The sequence below is a fragment of the Protomyctophum bolini genome, assembly GCF_963924005.1.
Source record: "Protomyctophum bolini genome assembly, chromosome: 10".
In the NCBI taxonomy this organism is placed as follows: Eukaryota; Metazoa; Chordata; class Actinopteri; order Myctophiformes; family Myctophidae; genus Protomyctophum; species Protomyctophum bolini.
In genome coordinates this window covers 31,668,914-31,690,181 of record NC_137871.1, presented here as the reverse complement: position 1 = coordinate 31,690,181, position 21,268 = coordinate 31,668,914, and the positions used below count along the sequence as shown (strand labels likewise).

General features: G+C 42.1%; 1 protein-coding gene across 3 annotated transcripts; it reads left to right on the top strand.

Moving 5' to 3' along the window:
- Positions 1-8,439: 8,439 nt before the first annotated feature.
- LOC308322588 (uncharacterized protein) lies at positions 8,440-15,776 on the top strand. Of its 3 annotated transcripts, XM_080773955.1 has the most exons (4): positions 8,440-8,873; positions 11,342-12,311; positions 14,153-14,395; positions 14,712-15,776. In XM_080773955.1, the coding sequence occupies exons 3-4, from the start codon at positions 14,195-14,197 to the stop codon at positions 15,228-15,230; spliced, it is 720 nt and encodes a 239-aa protein (XP_080630081.1). In that variant the 5' UTR covers positions 8,440-8,873; positions 11,342-12,311; positions 14,153-14,194; the 3' UTR covers positions 15,231-15,776. The 3 variants fall into 3 exon arrangements, with proteins under 3 accessions (XP_080630081.1, XP_080630083.1, XP_080630082.1); XM_080773957.1 differs by lacking the exon at positions 11,342-12,311 and having other exon boundaries at positions 14,220-14,395; XM_080773956.1 differs by lacking the exon at positions 8,440-8,873 and having other exon boundaries at positions 9,067-12,311.
- Positions 15,777-21,268: the final 5,492 nt, after the last annotated feature.

Below are 21,268 nucleotides of genomic sequence, written 5' to 3'. Positions count from 1 at the left end.
AACGTCCAATCCATCCGAAATTTGAATCGCACGTCCGGGGTGGTTCGTTCGACCGAGTTCCGAAAGCAATTCCATTTTCATCCACAGGGGGCGCCGCAAACGCGATAAATGTAACCGTCTGTCGCGAAAACATGATTTTCGGGGGTCAAATCCCCTCCGAATCACTTACACGCGACCTGAGGCGTGACTCGAAACCGTAACAGGCCGGCGAGATCAGCGGGAGGGGTATATATGTAAGCCGCCGCGGCAACCACACTCTGCAATTTTTCAAAATTGCGACCTTTCTAGTTATTATTAGTGTGGTTGCCCTAAAGGGGCAACCAGACTCTTGTATCTCTAACACTTTATTAGTGTGGTTGCCTCTGGAGAGGCAACCAGACTCTTGTAATTGTAACACTTTATTATTATTATTCCACACCTGGAGTAAGACAAAGTTTGCCGCCCTACAACAACAAGAAGTTTTGACTGTACGCACTTGAGCCATATGTCAAATTGACCGGAAAAATCGGGAATCGTGTGCTTGTACTTTGCTAAGAGAAATGTTGTATATTTTATTTGATATGAATTTATTAGTGAATTAAATTTCGCCATTGACATGAATGGGGAAATGCAAAAAAACACATTCAAGTATTTTTCCCTCTGAGACTGTAAGCACTATAGTTACAAAACTTTCAGGGATATTTCCTAATTATCACTAAAATTAATTAAAAAATTATTTTTTTAGGTCGGCCTCATGGTGGCGCTATAACATCCCACTTTACCTTTTGGCTCATAACTCTTGAACCGTAGGTCGTAAAATCGAAATTATTTTTCCCCTGGATTCCTTGGGTCATGACGCATCTCCCCATATAGGCCACGCCCTTTTCCGCCATGATGGATTTTCCGCCATTTTTAATTTTGTCCAAAACACACTTTTTGCTTTTCCCACTACAGATTTTGTCCAAATGTCACAGAAATCGGCACACGTGACCTCTGGACCCATCCGATTAAAAAACCGACTTCAGAATTTAGATAGTGCGTATCGTTCGGCCGTAACCGTCGTCCGAAGTCAGTAGGAGGGGCCTATATCACGAAAAACGCCATCAATCACGAACGGAATGTCCAATCCATCCGAAATTTGAATCGCACGTCCGGGGTGGTTCGTTCGACCGAGTTCCGAAAGCAATTCCATTTTCATCCACAGGGGGCGCCGCAAACGCGATAAATGTAACCGTCTGTCGGGAAAACATGAATTTCGGGGGTCAAATCCCCTCCGAATTACTTACACGCGACCTGAGACGTGACTCGAAACCGTTGCAGGCCGGCGATATCAGCGGGAGGGGTATATACGTGAGCCGCCGCGGCAACCACACTCTGCAATTTTTCAAAATTGCGACCTTTCTAGTTATTATTCTCTCCACTACTGGAGTAAGACAAAGTTTGTAAGACAAAGTTTGGCGCCCTACAACAACAAGAAGTTTTGACTGCACGCACTTGAGCCATATGTCAAATTGACCGGAAAAATCGGGAATCGAGCGCTTGTACTGTGCGAAGAGAAATGTTGTATATTTTATTTGATATGAATTTATTAGTGAATTAAATTTCCCCATTGACATGAATGGGGAAATGCAAAAAAACACATTCAAGTATTTTTCCCTCTGAGACTGTAAGCACTATAGTTACAAAACTTGCAGGGATATTTCCTAATTATCACTAAAATTATTTAAAAATATACTTTTTTAGGTCGGCCTCATGGTGGCGCTATAACATCCCACTTTACCTTTTGGCTCATAACTCTTGAACCGTAGGTCGTAAAATCAAAATTATTTTTACCATGGATTCCTTGGGTCATGACGCATCTCCCCGTATAGGCCACGCCCTTTTCCGCCATGATGGATTTTCCGCCATTTTGAATTTTGTCCAAAACACACTTTTTGCTTTACCCACTACAGATTTTGTCCAAATGTCACAGAAATCGGCACACGTGACCTCTGGACCCACACGATTAAAAAACCGACTTCAGACTTTCGATAGTGCGTGTCGTTCGGCCGTAACCGTCGTCCGAAGTCAGTAGGAGGGGCCTATATCACGAAAAACGCCATAAATCACGCACGGAATGTCCAATCCATCCGAAATTCGAATCGCGTGTCCGGGGTGGTTCGTTCGACCGAGTTCCGAAAGCAATTCCATTTTCATCCACAGGGGGCGCCGCAAACGCGATATATGTAACCGTCTGTCGGGAAAACATGAATTTCGGGGGTCACATCCCCTCAGAATGACTTACACGCGACCTGAGACGTGACTCGAAACCGTTGCAGGCCGGCGATATCAGCGGGAGGGGTATATATGCGAGCCGCCGCGGCAACCACACTCTGCAATTTTTCAAAATTGCGACCTTTCTAGTTATTCACTCCACTACTGGAGTAAGACAAAGTTTGGCGCCCTACAACAACAAGAAGTTTTGACTGTACGCACTTGAGCCATATGTCAAATTGACCGGAAAAATCGGGAATCGACCGCTTGTACTTTGCTAAGAGAAATGTTGTATATTTTATTTGATATGAATTTATTAGTGAATTAAATTTCCCCATTGACATGAATGGGGAAATGCAAAAAAACACATTCAAGTATTTTTCCCTCTGAGACTGTAAGCACTATAGTTACAAAACTTTCAGGGATATTTCCTAATTATCACTAAAATTAATTAAAAATATAATTTTTTAGTTCGGCCTCATGGTGGCGCTATAACAGCCCACTTCACCTTTCGGCTCATAACTCTTGCACCGTAGCTCGGAAAATCAAAATTATTTCCCCCCTGGATTCCTTGGGTCATGACGCATCTCCCCATATAGGCCACGCCCTTTTCCGCCATGATGGATTTTCCGCCATTTTGAATTTTGTCCAAAACACACTTTTTGCTTTTCCCACTACAGATTTTGTCCAAATGTCACAGAAATCGGCACACGTGACCTCTGGACCCACACGATTAAAAAACCGACTTCGGAATTTAGATAGTGCGTATCGTTCGGCCGTAACCGTCGTCCGAAGTCAGTAGGAGGGGCCTATATCACGAAAAACACCATAAATCACGAACGGAACGTCCAATCCATCCGGAATTCGAATCGCACGTCCGGGGTGGTTCGTTCGACCGAGTTCCGAAAGCAATTCCATTTTCATCCACAGGGGGCGCCGCAAACGCGATATATGTAACCGTCTGTCGGGAAAACATGAATTTCGGGGGTCACATCCCCTCAGAATTACTTACACGCGACCTGAGACGTGACTCGAAACCGTAGCAGGCCGGCGAGATCAGCGGGAGGGGTATACATGTAAGCCGCCGCGGCAACCACACTCTGCAATTTTTCAAAATTGCGACCTTTCTAGTTAGTGTGGTTGCCTCTGGAGAGGCAACCAGACTCTTGTAATTGTAACACTTTATTATTATTATTCCACACCTGGAGTAAGACAAAGTTTGCCGCCCTACAACAACAAGAAGTTTTGACTGTACGCACTTGAGCCATATGTCAAATTGACCGGAAAAATCGGGAATCGTGTGCTTGTACTTTGCTAAGAGAAATGTTGTATATTTTATTTGATATGAATTTATTAGTGAATTAAATTTCCCCATTGACATGAATGGGGAAATGCAAAAAAACACATTCAAGTATTTTTCCCTCTGAGACTGTAAGCACTATAGTTACAAAACTTTCAGGGATATTTCCTAATTATCACTAAAATTAATTAAAAATATAATTTTTTAGGTCGGCCTCATGGTGGCGCTATAACATCCCACTTTACCTTTTGGCTCATAACTCTTGAACCGTAGGTCGTAACATCAAAATTATTTTCCCCCTGGATTCCTTGGGTCATGACGCGTCTCCCCATATAGGCCACGCCCTTTTCCGCCATGATGGATTTTCCGCCATTTTGAATTTTGTCCAAAACACACTTTTCGCTTTTCCCACTACAGATTTTGTCCAAATGTCACAGAAATCGGCACACGTGATCTCTGGACCCACCCGATTAAAAAACCGACTTGGGAATTTCGGTAGTGCGTGTCGTTCGGCCGTAACCGTCGTCCGAAGTCAGTAGGAGGGGCCTATATCACGAAAAACGCCATAAATCACGAACGGGACGTCCAATCCATCCGAAATTCGAATCGCATGTCCGGGGTGGTTCGTTCGACCGAGTTCCGAAAGCAAATCCATTTTCATCCACAGGGGGCGCCGCAAACGCGATAAATGTAACCGTCTGTCGGGAAAACATGAATTTCGGGGGTCACATCCCCTCCGAATTACTTACACGCGACCTGAGACGTGACTCGAAACCGTAGCAGGCCGGCGATATCAGCGGGAGGGGTATATGTGTAAGCCGCCGCGGCAACCACACTCTGCAATTTTTCAAAATTGCGACCTTTCTAGTTATTATTCTCTCCACTACTGGAGTAAGACAAAGTTGTAAGACAAAGTTTGGCGCCCTACAACAACAAGAAGTTTTGACTGTACGCACTTGAGCCATATGTCAAATTGACCGGAAAAATCGGGAATCGAGCGCTTGTACTGTGCGAAGAGAAATGTTGTATATTTTATTTGATATGAATTTATTAGTGAATTAAATTTCCCCATTGACATGAATGGGGAAATGCAAAAAAACACATTCAAGTATTTTTCCCTCTGAGACTGTAAGCACTATAGTTACAAAACTTTCAGGGATATTTCCTAATTATCACTAAAATTAATTAAAAATATAATTTTTTAGGTCGGCCTCATGGTGGCGCTATAACATCCCACTTTACCTTTTGGCTCATAACTCTTGAACCGTAGGTCGTAACATCAAAATTATTTTCCCCCTGGATTCCTTGGGTCATGACGCGTCTCCCCATATAGGCCACGCCCTTTTCCGCCATGATGGATTTTCCGCCATTTTGAATTTTGTCCAAAACACACTTTTCGCTTTTCCCACTACAGATTTTGTCCAAATGTCACAGAAATCGGCACACGTGATCTCTGGACCCACCCGATTAAAAAACCGACTTGGGAATTTCGGTAGTGCGTGTCGTTCGGCCGTAACCGTCGTCCGAAGTCAGTAGGAGGGGCCTATATCACGAAAAACGCCATAAATCACGAACGGGACGTCCAATCCATCCGAAATTCGAATCGCATGTCCGGGGTGGTTCGTTCGACCGAGTTCCGAAAGCAAATCCATTTTCATCCACAGGGGGCGCCGCAAACGCGATAAATGTAACCGTCTGTCGGGAAAACATGAATTTCGGGGGTCACATCCCCTCCGAATTACTTACACGCGACCTGAGACGTGACTCGAAACCGTAGCAGGCCGGCGATATCAGCGGGAGGGGTATATGTGTAAGCCGCCGCGGCAACCACACTCTGCAATTTTTCAAAATTGCGACCTTTCTAGTTATTATTCTCTCCACTACTGGAGTAAGACAAAGTTGTAAGACAAAGTTTGGCGCCCTACAACAACAAGAAGTTTTGACTGTACGCACTTGAGCCATATGTCAAATTGACCGGAAAAATCGGGAATCGAGCGCTTGTACTGTGCGAAGAGAAATGTTGTATATTTTATTTGATATGAATTTATTAGTGAATTAAATTTCCCCATTGACATGAATGGGGAAATGCAAAAAAACACATTCAAGTATTTTTCCCTCTGAGACTGTAAGCACTATAGTTACAAAACTTTCAGGGATATTTCCTAATTATCACTAAAATTAATTAAAAATATATTTTTTTAGGTCGGCCTCATGGTGGCGCTATAACAGCCCACTTTACCTTTTGGCTCATAACTCTTGAACCGTAGGTCGTAAAATCAAAAATAATTTTACCCTGGATTCCTTGGGTCATGACGCATCTCCCCATATAGGCCACGCCCTTTTCCGCCATGATGGATTTTCCGCCATTTTGAATTTTGTCCAAAACACACTTTTTGCTTTCCCCACTACAGATTTTGTCCAAATGTCACAGAAATCGGCACACGTGACCTCTGGACCCACCCGATTAAAAAAACAACTTCAGAATTTCGGTAGTGCGGATCGTTCGGCCGTAACCGTCGTCCGAAGTTAGTAGGAGGGGCCTATATCACGAAAAACGCCATAAATCACGCACGGGATGTCCGATCCATCCAAAATTGGCATCGCACGTCCGGGGTGGTTCGTTCGACCGAGTTCCGAAAGCAATTCCATTTTCATCCACAGGGGGCGCCGCAAACGCGATATATGTAACCGTCTGTCGGGAAAACATGAATTTCGGGGGTCACATCCCCTCAGAATTACTTACACGCGACCTGAGACGTGACTCCAAACCGTAGCAGGCCGGCGAGATCAGCAGGAGGGGTATACATGTGAGCCGCCGCGGCAACCACACTCTGCAATTTTTCAAAATTGCGACCTTTCTAGTTATTATTCTCTCCACTACTGGAGTAAGACAAAGTTGTAAGACAAAGTTTGGCGCCCTACAACAACAAGAAGTTTTGACTGTACGCACTTGAGCCATATGTCAAATTGACCGGAAAAATCGGGAATCGAGCGCTTGTACTTTGCGAAGAGAAATGTTGTATATTTTATTTGATATGAATTTATTAGTGAATTAAATTTCCCCATTGACATAAATGGGGAAATGCAAAAAAACACATTCAAGTATTTTTCCCTCTGAGACTGTAAGCACTATAGTTACAAAACTTTCAGGGATATTTCCTAATTATCACTAAAATTAATTAAAAATATATATTTTTAGGTCGGCCTCATGGTGGCGCTATAACAGCCCACTTTACCTTTTGGCTCATAACTCTTGAACCGTAGGTCGTAAAATCAAAAATAATTTTACCCTGGATTCCTTGGGTCATGACGCATCTCCCCATATAGGCCACGCCCTTTTCCGCCATGATGGATTTTCCGCCATTTTGAATTTTGTCCAAAACACACTTTTTGCTTTCCCCACTACAGATTTTGTCCAAATGTCACAGAAATCGGCACACGTGACCTCTGGACCCACCCGATTAAAAAAACAACTTCAGAATTTCGGTAGTGCGGATCGTTCGGCCGTAACCGTCGTCCGAAGTTAGTAGGAGGGGCCTATATCACGAAAAACGCCATAAATCACGCACGGGATGTCCGATCCATCCAAAATTAGAATCGCACGTCCGGGGTGGTTCGTTCGACCGAGTTCCGAAAGCAATTCCATTTTCATCCACAGGGGGCGCCGCAAACGCGATAAATGTAACCGTCTGTCGGGAAAACATGAATTTCGGGGGTCAAATCCCCTCCGAATTACTTACACGCGACCTGAGACGTGACTCGAAACCGTAGCAGGCCGGCGATATCAGCGGGAGGGGTATATACGTAAGCCGCCGCGGCAACCACACTCTGCAATTTTTCAAAATTGCGACCTTTCTAGTTGTCTTTCTCAGCCACACTGTGTGTGTGTGTGTGTGTGTGTGTGTGTGTGTGTGTGTGTGTGTGTGTGTGTGTGTGTGTGTGTGTGTGTGTGTACGTACGTGTCTGCGTCTGCGTCTGCGTGCGTGCGTGCGTGCTTGCGATATTGTGTCTGTTGAGGGAAAACACTAACTGCATATTGCACATTGGAATGATCGACCTACTGGTCAGAAATTAGAATATGACATTACCTGCCCTCGTAGGCCTATATGGTTTAAAAAAAGAAAAGAAGATAATTTGCGTCTTGGTTGTCAAGCTGTTCTGTTATGCTAGTGAACATTGACACCTACTGGTCAGAACATGACATTACATGACATTAGTATATTCACGGATGGGTCCAGTCCAGGTGGGTCCAGGGCATAGGTCCAGGGTGGAACTCAGGGGGCTAAGCAAAGAGGGTTTGGTGAAGTGGCAGGCGGGATGGGATGGGAGAAGGAGGGCACAGGGCAGGGGCACTGGGGCAGGCATTTTTTCCAGGTTCAGCCAACCCTAAACAGAGTACGTGCGGGTGTAATTTTACGCCACGCAGAGATGCGGTTAAATTATGTAGAATGAGGCTGGGGCATTGTGGCCTAAACAAAAACCTACAGCTATACCAGGGAAACATGACACCGGGCTATGCCAGTGTGGGCAGCCGGAGACAGTGAGTCTGGCACATCTTTCTATAGAGTGTAGGATGTACAACACAGAAAGACAGGCGCTCGATTCATTGATTGATTGAAATATTTATTAACAGTTTGTAGAATTACAGTACATTTCAAGCACAAACTCAATACGCGCTCTTCTTAAGGATGACAGAGCTAGGAGTGGAGGCTTTTTCTTTTCTTTATTTGGCCACAGTGAGAATCACCAGCTGATTACAAAGGCAGTACTGCAGTTCCTGCACAGTACTGGACTGTGTTTACAACTGAGTAGTTGAACAATCAAACCAGTGGAGGGCAGTAATACGCCTAGCAGCGTCCACACTGCCGGAAGTAGACGACGACGACGTCCGTAACCAGAGAGATAAACAAACAGCAGAGAGTGTACGAACAGACAACGTTTTATAAAAAATAGAAGTTTGCAGTGAACAAACCTTTGTGTAACTTTGTGTCTGAGATTGTCTTTGCACGACAGTCTGTGTAAAGTTGTGAAAACAGCTAGGAGGAATTTCCACGCGAAGATCAAAGACAGTTTGTTTTACTGTGAGCTAACGCTAATGCTAAGCTAGCCTCGGGTACAGTCTAGAGTCCGTCCATTACAATTGAACAGACGTTTTGTACTTGTAGCTAAAGTTGAACTTGACCCAGTTTGGTCGTTTTGAGGGACAGTCTCTTTCAACCTGAAGACACAAAGAGGACAAACCAGGTAGAGATTTGAGCAACCAGGGCTTTCTCCAGAGCTGTTTCAGTGAAGCAGGAGGAACCTGAAGAACAGCCAGACAGATCAGTTTTCCAGCTTCAAGGCAAGGTGTCGTTCATTGTCATATAACAACAGTTTTGATTGAATAGTTTATGAAACATACATGTAAAAACAGCAACAGAGTACAATCATACACCCAGTCCAAAAGGGATAGCACAAAAAAAAAAATGTTTCCATTTATACTATAGGCCCTATTATTATATGCCCTATAGTTGCTAGCTGCTGCACTGTTGGCAGTGAAACAAATGTGCTTCATCAAGACAACATTAAATGTGATATAATTAATACAATTGTAAGTGTAGTGCAACTAGCCGCAATTTGCAACTCTAGATTTTTTAAATAATGGGATGAATCTAGTGTTGCAATACCCTCCATTGACTCCCCTAGCCCTACAAGCAGAACCCAATGCTACTGAAGTTTTAGACCCAGAGCATGGGGTCCTATTCCACCTCCACCCTGCCACCAGGTACGCACACATAAATAAACGTAAACAACTTCGGATAAGTCAATCTGCGCTCTTTGAGGACTTTTTTGTTTCCGTGTGAGGGCTTCTGAATGTGTGAGTACCTATAACTATAAGTAACTATAACTATAAGTACCTATACATACCGCTGCGAATATCTCCTGTGTCGCGGAAGCCGTTAAGTATTTTTAATCTATGTTTGACCGATTTGGAAGCTTGGATTCTTCTCTTCCTGCTTTGTTTATTGACACCTCATTGTACCGCCTATCTGGCTAGCTAGTGGCGCTATAGCTATGACAGAGCAGATCAGAGGCAGGAACGTAGCCGGCACAAGCCAACCGCACATCGGGAGGCGGTACAATAAACGGTAAATAAACAAGAAGAATCAAAGCGACCAAATCGGTCAAACGAAGATTAAAAATACTTAACGGCTTCCGCGACACAAGAGATATTCGCAGAGGTATGTATAGGTACTTATAGTTCACAAATTCAGAATAACGCAAACGAAAAGAAGACGTCAAACGGCGCAGACATGATGTTACCGAGGATTTTTATGTCCGCGAAAATATAGATACGCACAGGGACCCTACGCAAAGCGACATCCAAATTTCAGAAAAGCTTTACGGAGGGTTCCGATAGGGGCTATGACTCCCCTAGACCTAGAACGGCTCTTGTTGTTACATACAGTATGTACAGTATTTCACATACAGAGCCATAGAACACCCTGCTTAATTTCTGGTCCGACTTTAAAATGCACAGCCTAAATGTGATAAATGCTCCGTTTGTACTCACCCATTAAATAATTCCAAAGACGTGGAGTGAAATATGGTCCTCTAGTTTTATATCCATGTGAAAGTTATGGCACAAAATGTGTATTTAGTCAATTATCTCCACTTTTCAAGAGATGCACACGGACGTCTTTCTCTCCGGGCGAGAGGGGCCCGGAATGATCGATGAACTGATTTTAGATACTTCCTGTTGTTTACCGAAGACATCACAAATTGACAGGGAAACACAAAAGTTTGGGTCACACAATTGGCAGGTGGTGTGATTAACTACCCAGCACCTATCGCAAGGCACCTGCCAATTGTGTGACCCAAACTTTTGTGTTTCCCTGGTCAATTGGTGATGACGTCTGCGGTAAACGGGACGTATTCGTAAAATCAGTCCAGCAATCATTCCGGCTTGAATTATCTCTTTCAATCTGCCAAGCTTTTGTTTCATAAAAATCCACCGTAGACATGTTATGAGTTACTTTCTGTCAAGAAATTCTCTGCAGGTGATTATTTTTCTAAGTGTTGGAGTTTGGAAGCACTCGTCGTAAGTACTGAACGGCCCTAGGCTGCGTACCAGCTGCACATAATGCAGGAGGCAGCAGGGCGACCCGTTAAAACCTGCCCAATTCAATAAAAACCAGCCCAAATCGTCCAAACCCATGTAACAGCGCAAAACCATTGCATAATAACAGAAAACACTGTATAGTGTGTAACTGTAATACATGCATACAAAGCTTCATATCTCCACCAACTAACCAAAGATAATATAGATTAAATAAACTAACACAGAGTGCAGAAAAAAAAGAAGAAAAAGTCAATCAGGCAACCAAAAATAGCAGCAAATAGCAGCATCCAACATCTTTAAAACCTCTCTCTCTCTCTCTCTCTCTCTCTCTCTCTTTCCGCAAACACACACACACACACACACAGTAGGCATACTGCAATATGGTTACATCGAAGTTATCGTTGTTTCATTGTTGACTTCGCCGTTTTATCATAAGCCAAATTGCTTTCATGAAGGCTGCTACACTTCTGTGAAATGAACATTTTGTTCATGTTGTTTATTGTTAAATAAAATAAGCTTAATTTAATTAAGACCAATCCACGTAGCCTATGCGTTTCTCTACTATTTGCATCTTCTGCTATATATCGCTGTTTTATTATAAGCCTAATTCATTGTGCGTCACTGCTCGCCTCGCGCCTCGCAACAATCATTCAGGTTGCTGAATGATAACTTTACTAAACATTATTTTATATTGGTGATTTCAACAGAGCACCACAGGAGGAGATCTCACACCATCAGGAGAAATGGCCTCCAAAAGATATTTAGCACGGTCGGAGGAACAGCGGGAGATGGACCAGGGACATGGACTGTTTGATGCAACACTACTGGTTAATGTCACTAGTTTGTTGTGATGTTCCACAGTCTACTTAGTAGACTGTGGAACATCACAACCAACTAGTGACATTAACCAGCATCTACTACATCAGCTAGTGTTGTGTTTTCATGTGTTGAGTTGAGGTGCTGGCTATATATTTAGGTTGTTATGATTTGTACAACCAATAAAAAAGAAAAGAAAAGCTCACAGAATGAATTAATCCACCATTCATTGAAAAGTAAAAATACAACAGACGAAGCAAAAAAAATGAATAATGGGATATCTAAAGGCAGGTCAAAAACAACAAAGATTGCTAGTTCTAACCATGCTATGAAAGACATATCCACCAGGGGGCAGTCCAGTGCTGTGGTGACAATCATAGGTTTCATATACATAATGATGCATTATTATATTTATCATACATAGTCTAAACTGGGGGGGGGGGGCACATGGAATCTGGCATTTCCTATTTAATGATTAAAATGGTGTCACCGATATAGCTGAGATAGAAACTCCTTATGAAGCTGATTGGAAATCCCACAAAAGGTTTATAGAACTGTGTGTGTGTGTGTGTGTGTGTGTGTGTGTGTGTGTGTGTGTGTGTGTGTGTGTTTGTGTATGGCCCTTGTGTGCATAAAGTATAGGCCTACTTAACAACAGAATGAACAAAAGGAAAAAATGCTCCTCTGCATATAGGAGCCCGACAGCTGAAAAGGGGGTTGGAGTGGCTTCAGTGGGGCTGTGTAATGCAGCTCAGCGTCTACATCAAAGCCCATTACATCTGAAGAATGCCACAGCTTTTTCTGTACTAAATTGATCCATCAGCCAGCGGCGGCTCCCCACTGCCACTCGCACATTACTGAGTGAGCATGACAGGCGTTTTGTAGGAGTTATCACAAAGGGGAACTGCATGTGTTTGTGTGGATATGTGGATCTCTCTATGCGCGTGTGCGTGTGTGTATGTGTGTGTGTACATATGCGTGCTGTGCGCATGTATTGTGCAGTGTGTGTCTCTCTGTGTGTTTATGCTTTTTGCAGATAGACTACAGACCAATACCATTCAGCGAGCCTATCACGGATCTGCAGCCTTCTTCTTGAAGACATGAACACCACTTAATGTGATGTCTATGGAAGGCAGGCTGCTCCATGGGCTATAGCCCATGGTCCAAAATGATGAGAAACGAGGATAACTTTTTTTTTCAAATTTTCAAAAAACATGGGCTATAACCCATCGTTTTTGTCAAATTGCGGAATTGCGGAAATTGCGGAAATGGTAATTGCGGAAATGGAAATTGCAGATTTTTTCTTTTTTTTCAAATCCTCAAAAATGATGAAAAACGGCGCGCTATAGTATGCCGTACGATATGGGCTATAGCCCATGGTCCAAAATGATGAGAAACGAGGATAACTTTTTTTTCCAAAATTTCAAAAAACATGGGCTATAACCCATCGTTTTTGTCATTTCGTCATTTTTTTCAAATCTTCAAAAATGATGAAAAACTGCGCGCTATAGTATGCCGTACGATATGGGCTATAGCCCACGGTCCAAAATGATGAGAAACGAGGCTAACTTTTTTTTTCAAAATTTCAAAAAACATGGGATATAACCCATCGTTTTTGTCATTTCGTCATTTTTTTCAAATCCTCAAAAATGATGAAAAACGGCGCGCTATAGTATGCCGTACGATATGGGCTATAGCCAATGGTCCAAAATGATGAGAAACGATAACTTTTTTTTTCAAAATTTCAAAAAACATGGGCTATAACCCATCGCTATACCAGAGGGGTAGCCAACCTAGCACTGGGGCCAACATTGGCACAGGGGAGGGGAACACTGGCATAAGTGTGTGAGAGGGAGAGAGGATCTTTTAAAAATAAAATAATTTGTAGTACTCTCACATATGTATGCAAATGACATTCTGCACATAATTCTACATTCATTCAAACTCAGAACTCTGAATGGGGAGGGAGTCTGAGAGATACAGTAGGTGGGTTATTGGTCTTAATCTAATGATCCTTGCATCCTGATGTGAAAGAAAATATATTGACAACCAAAATATGTTGGAAATATTAATTGATGTGATGTCATAATTAAAATGAAGATATGAATGCCACACTGACTATCAGGAAGCATTGACCCTGACATTGTCATCGAGGGTAGTAGTATTCAGGTTGTATCAGAATTTAAATATCTAGGAATTACACTAGACTCAAACTTTACATTTAAAAAACATGTTAAACATTTAGCCAATAAAATCAAATTCAATGTATCTAATTTCAGACACATAAGACCATATCTAACAACAGATGCAGATAAACTCTTCATGCATGCTATGATTGTCTCACACATAACCTACTGTTTCACAGCCTGGTCGCAGACAAATCAGACAACTTTAAAATCACTGTACAAACAGACATCAAGAACACTTGACCAAAAGCCCAAACGTTACCACCATTGCTATAGTTCAAAAGTTACTTAATTTTGACAGATTTAAACATTTTGCAGATGCTTGTCTCATTTTTAAGATCATAAATGGACTTGCACCACTGAAACAGTTCATAGGTCTAAGGGACAGTGGTGACAGAGCAACAAGCGCAACTACCAGAGGGGACTGTGGAGTACCAACCAGACGTAGTGTGTTGTATGTGTAGTGTGTAAAACACACTAGACATAATTGTCTATGTTTTGTACATTCTCTTTCAGAGACATGCTCTGCTTCCGTGGGATGAATTCTTCCTTTTCCTCATGTACCTGGCGTTGGGGTCCACAGAAGTTGACCTGGCAGATCGTTTCGGGATCCACCCATCAACGGTCAGCCGGATCATAACAACGTGGACATATTACCTGTACTTTCTGCTGGGCTCACTGAAAATTTGGATGTCCCAAGAGGAAGTTCAGGCTGTGTTGCCGAGGGAGTTCAGGGAGAGCAAATACGCTGATACACAGGTAAACGCAATCACTTGCATTAGTCTAGACTAGATGGAAAGGGGGTCCACAGCGCACATAGGGTGGTCAGTAGCTGTCAGTAATAATAATAATAATGAATTGCATTTTTATAGCGCTTTTCTATGCACTACGTGCCTACTCAAAACGCTTACAATGATTAATTCATTCATACATTGGGAAGGGCAGCGTAGTCTTAATGTTGTGTGAGCATGGGCAGATCAATGTATCTCTCCAGACATTGTTAAAACCTGAGAACTGTTTTCTCTGCATCACTTTGACCTAGAAAAATCATTTATGATGTTACTTCATTTTGTAGGTGATTATCGACTGCACAGAGCTGAGATGCCAACAGCCAGAAAGCTTGTCTCTTCAGAGTGAGATGTTCTCATCCTACAAGTCACATTCCACCCTGAAGGGCCTGATTGGCATGGCACCTCATGGAGCAGTCACCTTCATCTCAGACCTGTATGCTGGCTCCATCAGTGACAAAGAGCTGTTTAAGCAGTCAGGCCTCCAAGACCTGCTGACAAAGGATATGGCTGTGATGGCAGACAAGGGATTTTTGATTGTTGACTGTATCCCAGGTCAACTGTATCGCCCACCCTTCCTCTCAAAACAGAGCCAGATGCCAGCAGGAGATGTTAATAAAACCCAGGAGATTGCACACCTTCGAGTCCATGTTGAGAGAATAATCGGAAGAATTAAACTGTGCAAGCTCTTCCAGTCTGACATCCCTGTTTCCTTGATGGGAAGCATTAACTCTCTGTGGACTGTGGCCTGCTTACTCAGCAACTATCAATATGGACCTCTGGTGAAGGCCTGGGCTCAACAGTGATGAATTGAGACATGCTGATTGAGACAGAGGCTGATATGTAGATCATAAAATCACACCCATGTCAAGTGAGGGGCGCTCTAATCATCGTACATCATCAAGAATGGTGGTCCCTTATTGGCCAAGGGTGGCCACTGACATACATGCTCAGACACATGACGTAAATTCTCTATTCATTGTCAATGGCATTTAGTTTGTGTTGAGACAGAATGTACATTGTAGCTGTTGATAGGATTGGCTAAAAATTTCAATAATTTCACTGTATATTTAAGTTGTCATATCGTCTGAAAAATAGCTGAGCTTGAGCTTAAAACAGCATTTATTTGTCATACACAAACAGGTATGAGACTTACCTCACCTGTACAAGTCATGGCTGTTCAGATGTTCTGGTACTTTACTGCCCTTCCCACAAATGAAACAATCTTGTTGTATGCTCTCACCTACTATCATCATTTTCTGGAGTAGTTTGGTCTATCACAGGAGTTTAACCCTTTTTGTATCGAGGCCATATTTGAGCCACAGAACTAAAACTAAATATTTTGTTTGTCATTTGATTGGATGAGATTCTATCCACATTTCCATGCTGTATTGATGTTGGTACCATTAGGAGAGATAACAGGTAAAAATATCAATTCTTAGGGGCACGGTGGCACAGTCGGTAGTGCTGTCGCCTCACAGCTAGATTCCTGCTGGTGGCGTGTTCTCTCATCAGTGCCCATACCCGAGGTGGGGTTGGAGAAAGGGCCTTTCTGTGTGGAGTTTGCATGTTAGGTTATGTTTGCACGCTCAAATGGACCTGTACGGCATACTATAGCGCGCCGTTTTTCATCATTTTTGAGGATTTGAAAAAAATGACGAAATGACAAAAACGATGGGTTATAGCCCATGTTTTTTGAAATTTTGAAAAAAAAAGTTAGCCTCGTTTCTCATCATTTTGGACCGTGGGCTATAGCCCATATCGTACGGCATACTATAGCGCGCAGTTTTTCATCATTTTTGAAGATTTGAAAAAAATGACGAAATGACAAAAACGATGGGTTATAGCCCATGTTTTTTGAAATTTTGGAAAAAAAAGTTATCCTCGTTTCTCATCATTTTGGACCATGGGCTATAGCCCATATCGTACGGCATACTATAGCGCGCCGTTTTTCATCATTTTTGAGGATTTGAAAAAAATGAAAAAATGAAAAAAAAAATCTGCAATTTCCATTTCCGCAATTTCCGCAATTACCATTTCCGCAATTTCCGCAATTCCGCAATTTGACAAAAACGATGGGTTATAGCCCATGTTTTTTGAAATTTTGAAAAAAAAAGTTATCCTCGTTTCTCATCATTTTGGACCATGGGCTATAGCCCATATCGTACGGCATACTATAGCGCGCCGTTTTTCATCATTTTTGAGGATTTGAAAAAAATGACGAAATTACAAAAACTATGGGTTATAGCCCAACGCCCCGGAAGGCATTAAACTGAGACCTGACGCGACGTCCAACTGACGCCTTCACGCCTGCTAGTGTGCTCGCGGGGACAGGCATGAGTAATAATGTCCTGAGTGGTCGCACCAAACTGGAGAATGTTTTCAAGGAGTTCACCGAGGTCTGCATTGCATTCTGGCTGCTTCTGGCTGGAGGAGGCTGGCTGGCTGGCTGCATGTATGATGACGCTAAACTGCTCGCACAACATGACCTCCATAATTACAGCACAGCAGAGATGACTCATATTATCATGGTTTTTAAAGCAGTGGTTCCCAAACTTTTTTCATGTAAAGGACCCCCAAATTTGGCACTAATTATAGCCCGCGGACCCCCCATTTGAAAATATATGCTAAGGACCCCCAATGAGAGAAGATTTCAGACCTATAAATACATTTAGATCATTTGAAACAAGCCGATCTACAAGCTCAAGTGTACAAGTGTCGTGGTGCGACGCACTGTGAGCTTGCAGATCGGCTATTTTCAAATTTTGAAAACTTGAAATGAGACATTCACATAATGTAAAGTACTTTCTACTTTTAGAAGTTTACGGTCTTTTTGATACCAATACTTAATTATTTGGAGCCTACTTTTAATCAAGTACATTTTGAATTCCAGACTTTTACGTACTTGTGACAGAGTAAGTAAAAAATGTACTTTTTTATACCACTGGACTTCCATAATTGCAGCACAAAGATGACTCATATTTATAATGTCATGTTTAGATACAGATATAGTGCCGCCCATCGTCCAACTGCTCATTTATGGCAAACCAAAAACTGCACACCGTGAAATTCTTTAGTGACGGTTTGTCCTAGCCTGGGTAAACCCACGCCCCCTGCTGGACAACATTTCATTAGGTTTGTCCTCTGCTCCGTTTCTCTCCCAGGTTTATCCTTATTTCCTTCTATACCAATGAATTCCCACTTCCCACTGTTTTTCGTTGATATATCAGATGTTTTAAAAATGTATAAATGTATAAAAATGTGCTTCTCGATTAAGCTATAGGCCCACATGAGTAGCATTAAGTCGATGATTGGTTCGACGTATATGTCGCCGAAAAACCAGATTTTCATAATTTATCTTAATATAGCCTACACATACTTATGTTGTTTTTCATGATTTTCAACGATAGAAAATATAGAAAAATCATGAAAAAACCTGAAGACATAGCCTACTATTATCACTCCATTGAACCACCTCATTTACTTTACTAATAGATAGATACCAGTTGTAACCAAAACCCAACCTTTATTCATTGCAGCCAGCAACACCTTCCTGGATCTCAGCCAACTCCCCCACCACCACCATCCCACCCTCCCACACTTTCAGGAAATCCCAGTGGGAACTGTAACTGACTGACTTGACTAACATTCCGTTCACCACAGCAAACCCTCCTCCTCCTCCTCTTCCTCCTCTTCCTCCTCCACCTCCTCCTCCGACCGACAGCAATGTGAACCGATTCATTATGTTGAACTGTCCATCAACTGTCTGTCTGTCTGTCTGTCTGTCTGTCTGTCTGTCTGTCTGTCTGTCTGTCTGTCTGTCTGTCTGTCTGTCTGTCTGTCTGTCAGTCGTGTGTGTGCGCGCGCATGCGTGCGGCTTCCACACAGCTGTGATCCATACACTCTGACGGACCAATGACCGACGTTCTAGACCCGGATACAGTAGGCGGGGCTTATGATTTAAAATGGACCGCACGCTTTCCGTAGCAGTGTGTTTGGGGCGTAGCTGCAACAAGGTAAGGTTTGTGAGAACCGCATGGTTGTTAGCCAACATTAACTCTGTTGTTTTTTTAATATTAGTGTTGTTAGAAGGACTGTTGGTTGTTTATTGTGACTCTAAAAGGACAACAATATGAGGAATGTGTTGGTACTTTTTGAGACACAAACAAATAAACAAACAAACAAACGGGTGGAAAGTAAATAATTACATCTACTGAAGTACTGTGGACAATATATTGTACTTTTATATTTTATTTGGACTCTACTAGTTTTGTAGATTTGGATTATTTAAAAAAAAAATCCCTTTGGCTACATTGGCATTGGCTACACAATTTACCACTGGGCTACAACCACATTTTGGCCATTTGGAAGTAGCTGATCTACAATCTCACAATGCATTGTGATGCAATGCATTGTGAGATTGTAGTTCTGCTATTTTCAGATTAATTTTTCTTTCAAACATTTGATATGGGACATTTCTGCGTAATGAGCTTGGTCATTTTTTAAGTGCATTTTGATGCCATAGCCATACCCTTTTACTTTAGTACATAATGGTAAAACAAGTTGTAACTGTGGCTCAGACACTTCACCCCTTTTGCAACCAGATCTTATTTGAATGATTTTTGAGACACACTTTCCTGGGGTTTTTATGTGTTTTTAGATATTTTAGTATTTCAAAGTGTCCATGGACTCCATGATGTCATGGACACCGGGCTCACTTCCTTCCTGAACTACAATTCCCACAATGCTTTGGGCCACTGCTCCTCCTTGTGGATAGGGGGAGGGCTGTCTTACTGAGACAACATTTAGTCCAGGAAGGAAGTGAGCCCAGTGTCCATGATGACATCATGGACTCTTTGAAATACTGAAATATCTAAACGCATAAAAACCCCAGGAAAGTGTTTTTTGTCTCAAACATCATTAAAATAAGATCTGGTTGCAAAAGAAAAATGCAAGAATTTCCTAAAGATGTGTTTTCTACAATGTATAATATCTGGATAAAGAGTAATGTTGGTGTATGTTTGTGTCTTACAGGTTGATCATGTGACCTTGGTGTCATGCGGTGACCTTGGCTGCAGTCTTCAGGAGATAGCTGGTATTGATAATAGAGTGTCTACTCGGCTGAGCTGAAACGAATAACGGTGTCAACGAACGCTCCCTGAGATTACGAGGCGTACGGTGCTCGGGACGTATTGTGCCATACAACCTACGCGGCTCTATTAATACCGGCTATCTTCAACCGAGTGACGGAAGGCCCCCCATGGTAATTACATACAGAACTTTTTAGCTTTTAGGCTTCATAAAAGAAATGGTTGCACAAGGCAGATTATAGCCCTAGAATGTGTGTAATAATGGTGACACAGCTCTGTCAGTGACTGTTCCAAAATGTCATCCTGTAGGCCGACAACTAATTTTCTTTTCCCCTGCCATTTCAGAAAGTGAAGCGGACTGGAGGTGTGAACTCTTCTGTTGCCACTGCTGGGTGAACTCTATGCTGTTGCCACTGCTGGGTGAACTCTATGCTGTTGCCACTGCTGGGTGCTGTTATCAGTGAAGGTTAGTTAACCGTCTGATTCCTGCTGCTTGTTTAAGTGGGCTACATGCTACCATACCATATAGGTTGTCTTTTGCGCCATGTATAATTTCACTTAATTTGTGTGTATAATGCCAGTCCACATCACAGTTATGTGATGTTTGTGGAGGCATGTGATTTATTTATCGTTTAACATAATTTACGGGTAAAGTCTGTCCACATCCACATCACATAATGTATGTTCTCTTGTGTCTCCTCTCTATTCTTTAATAAAGTTGTTTATTTTTTGTTGTCATAGTTTTTAATCGCATTTTGCTTTATTTTATTTAGGTAATTTCTTTCTTCTTGCCTATCTTTCCCTAGTTCTTCACTAGTGTTTTATGTGATGTGGAGGTGTGTGCTTTATGTCTTGTGTCATTATGGTAGCATGTAGCCCCTTAACACTGTGTTTACAGCTTACTATGCTGTAGGTCTGTGTACACTAACAAGAGGAAGCAAATGATGGCCGCTGTGTCATTTGCTTTCTTCGTTGGTGTGTATTTTGTTTAGTGCTGATATTGAAGGTAAGTGAGTAGTTTATTATCCTTGACTGTTGGGCAGAAACCTTGTATCTCCATAGTTCAACCTTTTGTAAATTAATTTCCTTACTTGGTCATGCTACAGTGTCACACACAAGTAGCAAATGGCCAATCTCATGAGGCAAAGATAATCCATTATTGAATATTTAAGTAGTATTCTGTTTTTCAAACCAGTGAAGTATCAGCAAGAGCTTGTGACTAAATAATAACATTGGAACACAGATTATTATATTAATAATATTGGATCAGTTGTTTTGGTCCATAAAAGTAACCATTTTGGACGTACAAGGTTTTTACCCAACCTTCATCTTTTCTCTCTTTGCTTTAATAAAGTTATTTGTTTTTGGTCTCAGAGTTTTTAATCGCATTTTGCTTTATTGTATTGTAATTTCTTATTTCTTTCTTTCCTATCTATGACACTATAGTTCTTCACTAGTGTATGTGTGAGTCGGGTCATGTCTCGCGTACAGTTTCTCATTTGGAGCTGTTTCATGTAATTTACCAGTAAAGCGTCATCACGTCAGTTCACATCAGATATGAACACAGGCCGATATGTGATGTGCATTTATGTGTTTTTTTAAAGGTGATTTTTCACAGCAATTGCGGCTAGCTCGTCATTCACGTCTGTTGGCATTGCGCCATATGAATTGTGTTTATTGCTGTTCATGTTGTGTACTAATGTTCATAATATTGCTGACAAATACTGGGGTGCAAAGAATGCTGCTACCTCGTA

Coding starts and splice junctions, on each gene's coding strand:
- LOC308322588 (XM_080773955.1), top strand. CDS start 14,195: ATGTACCTGGCGTTGGGGTCCACAGAAGTTGACCTGGCAGATCGTTTC. Junction 14,396..14,711: donor GCAAATACGCTGATACACAG/GTAAACGCAATC, acceptor TTCATTTTGTAG/GTGATTATCGACTGCACAGA.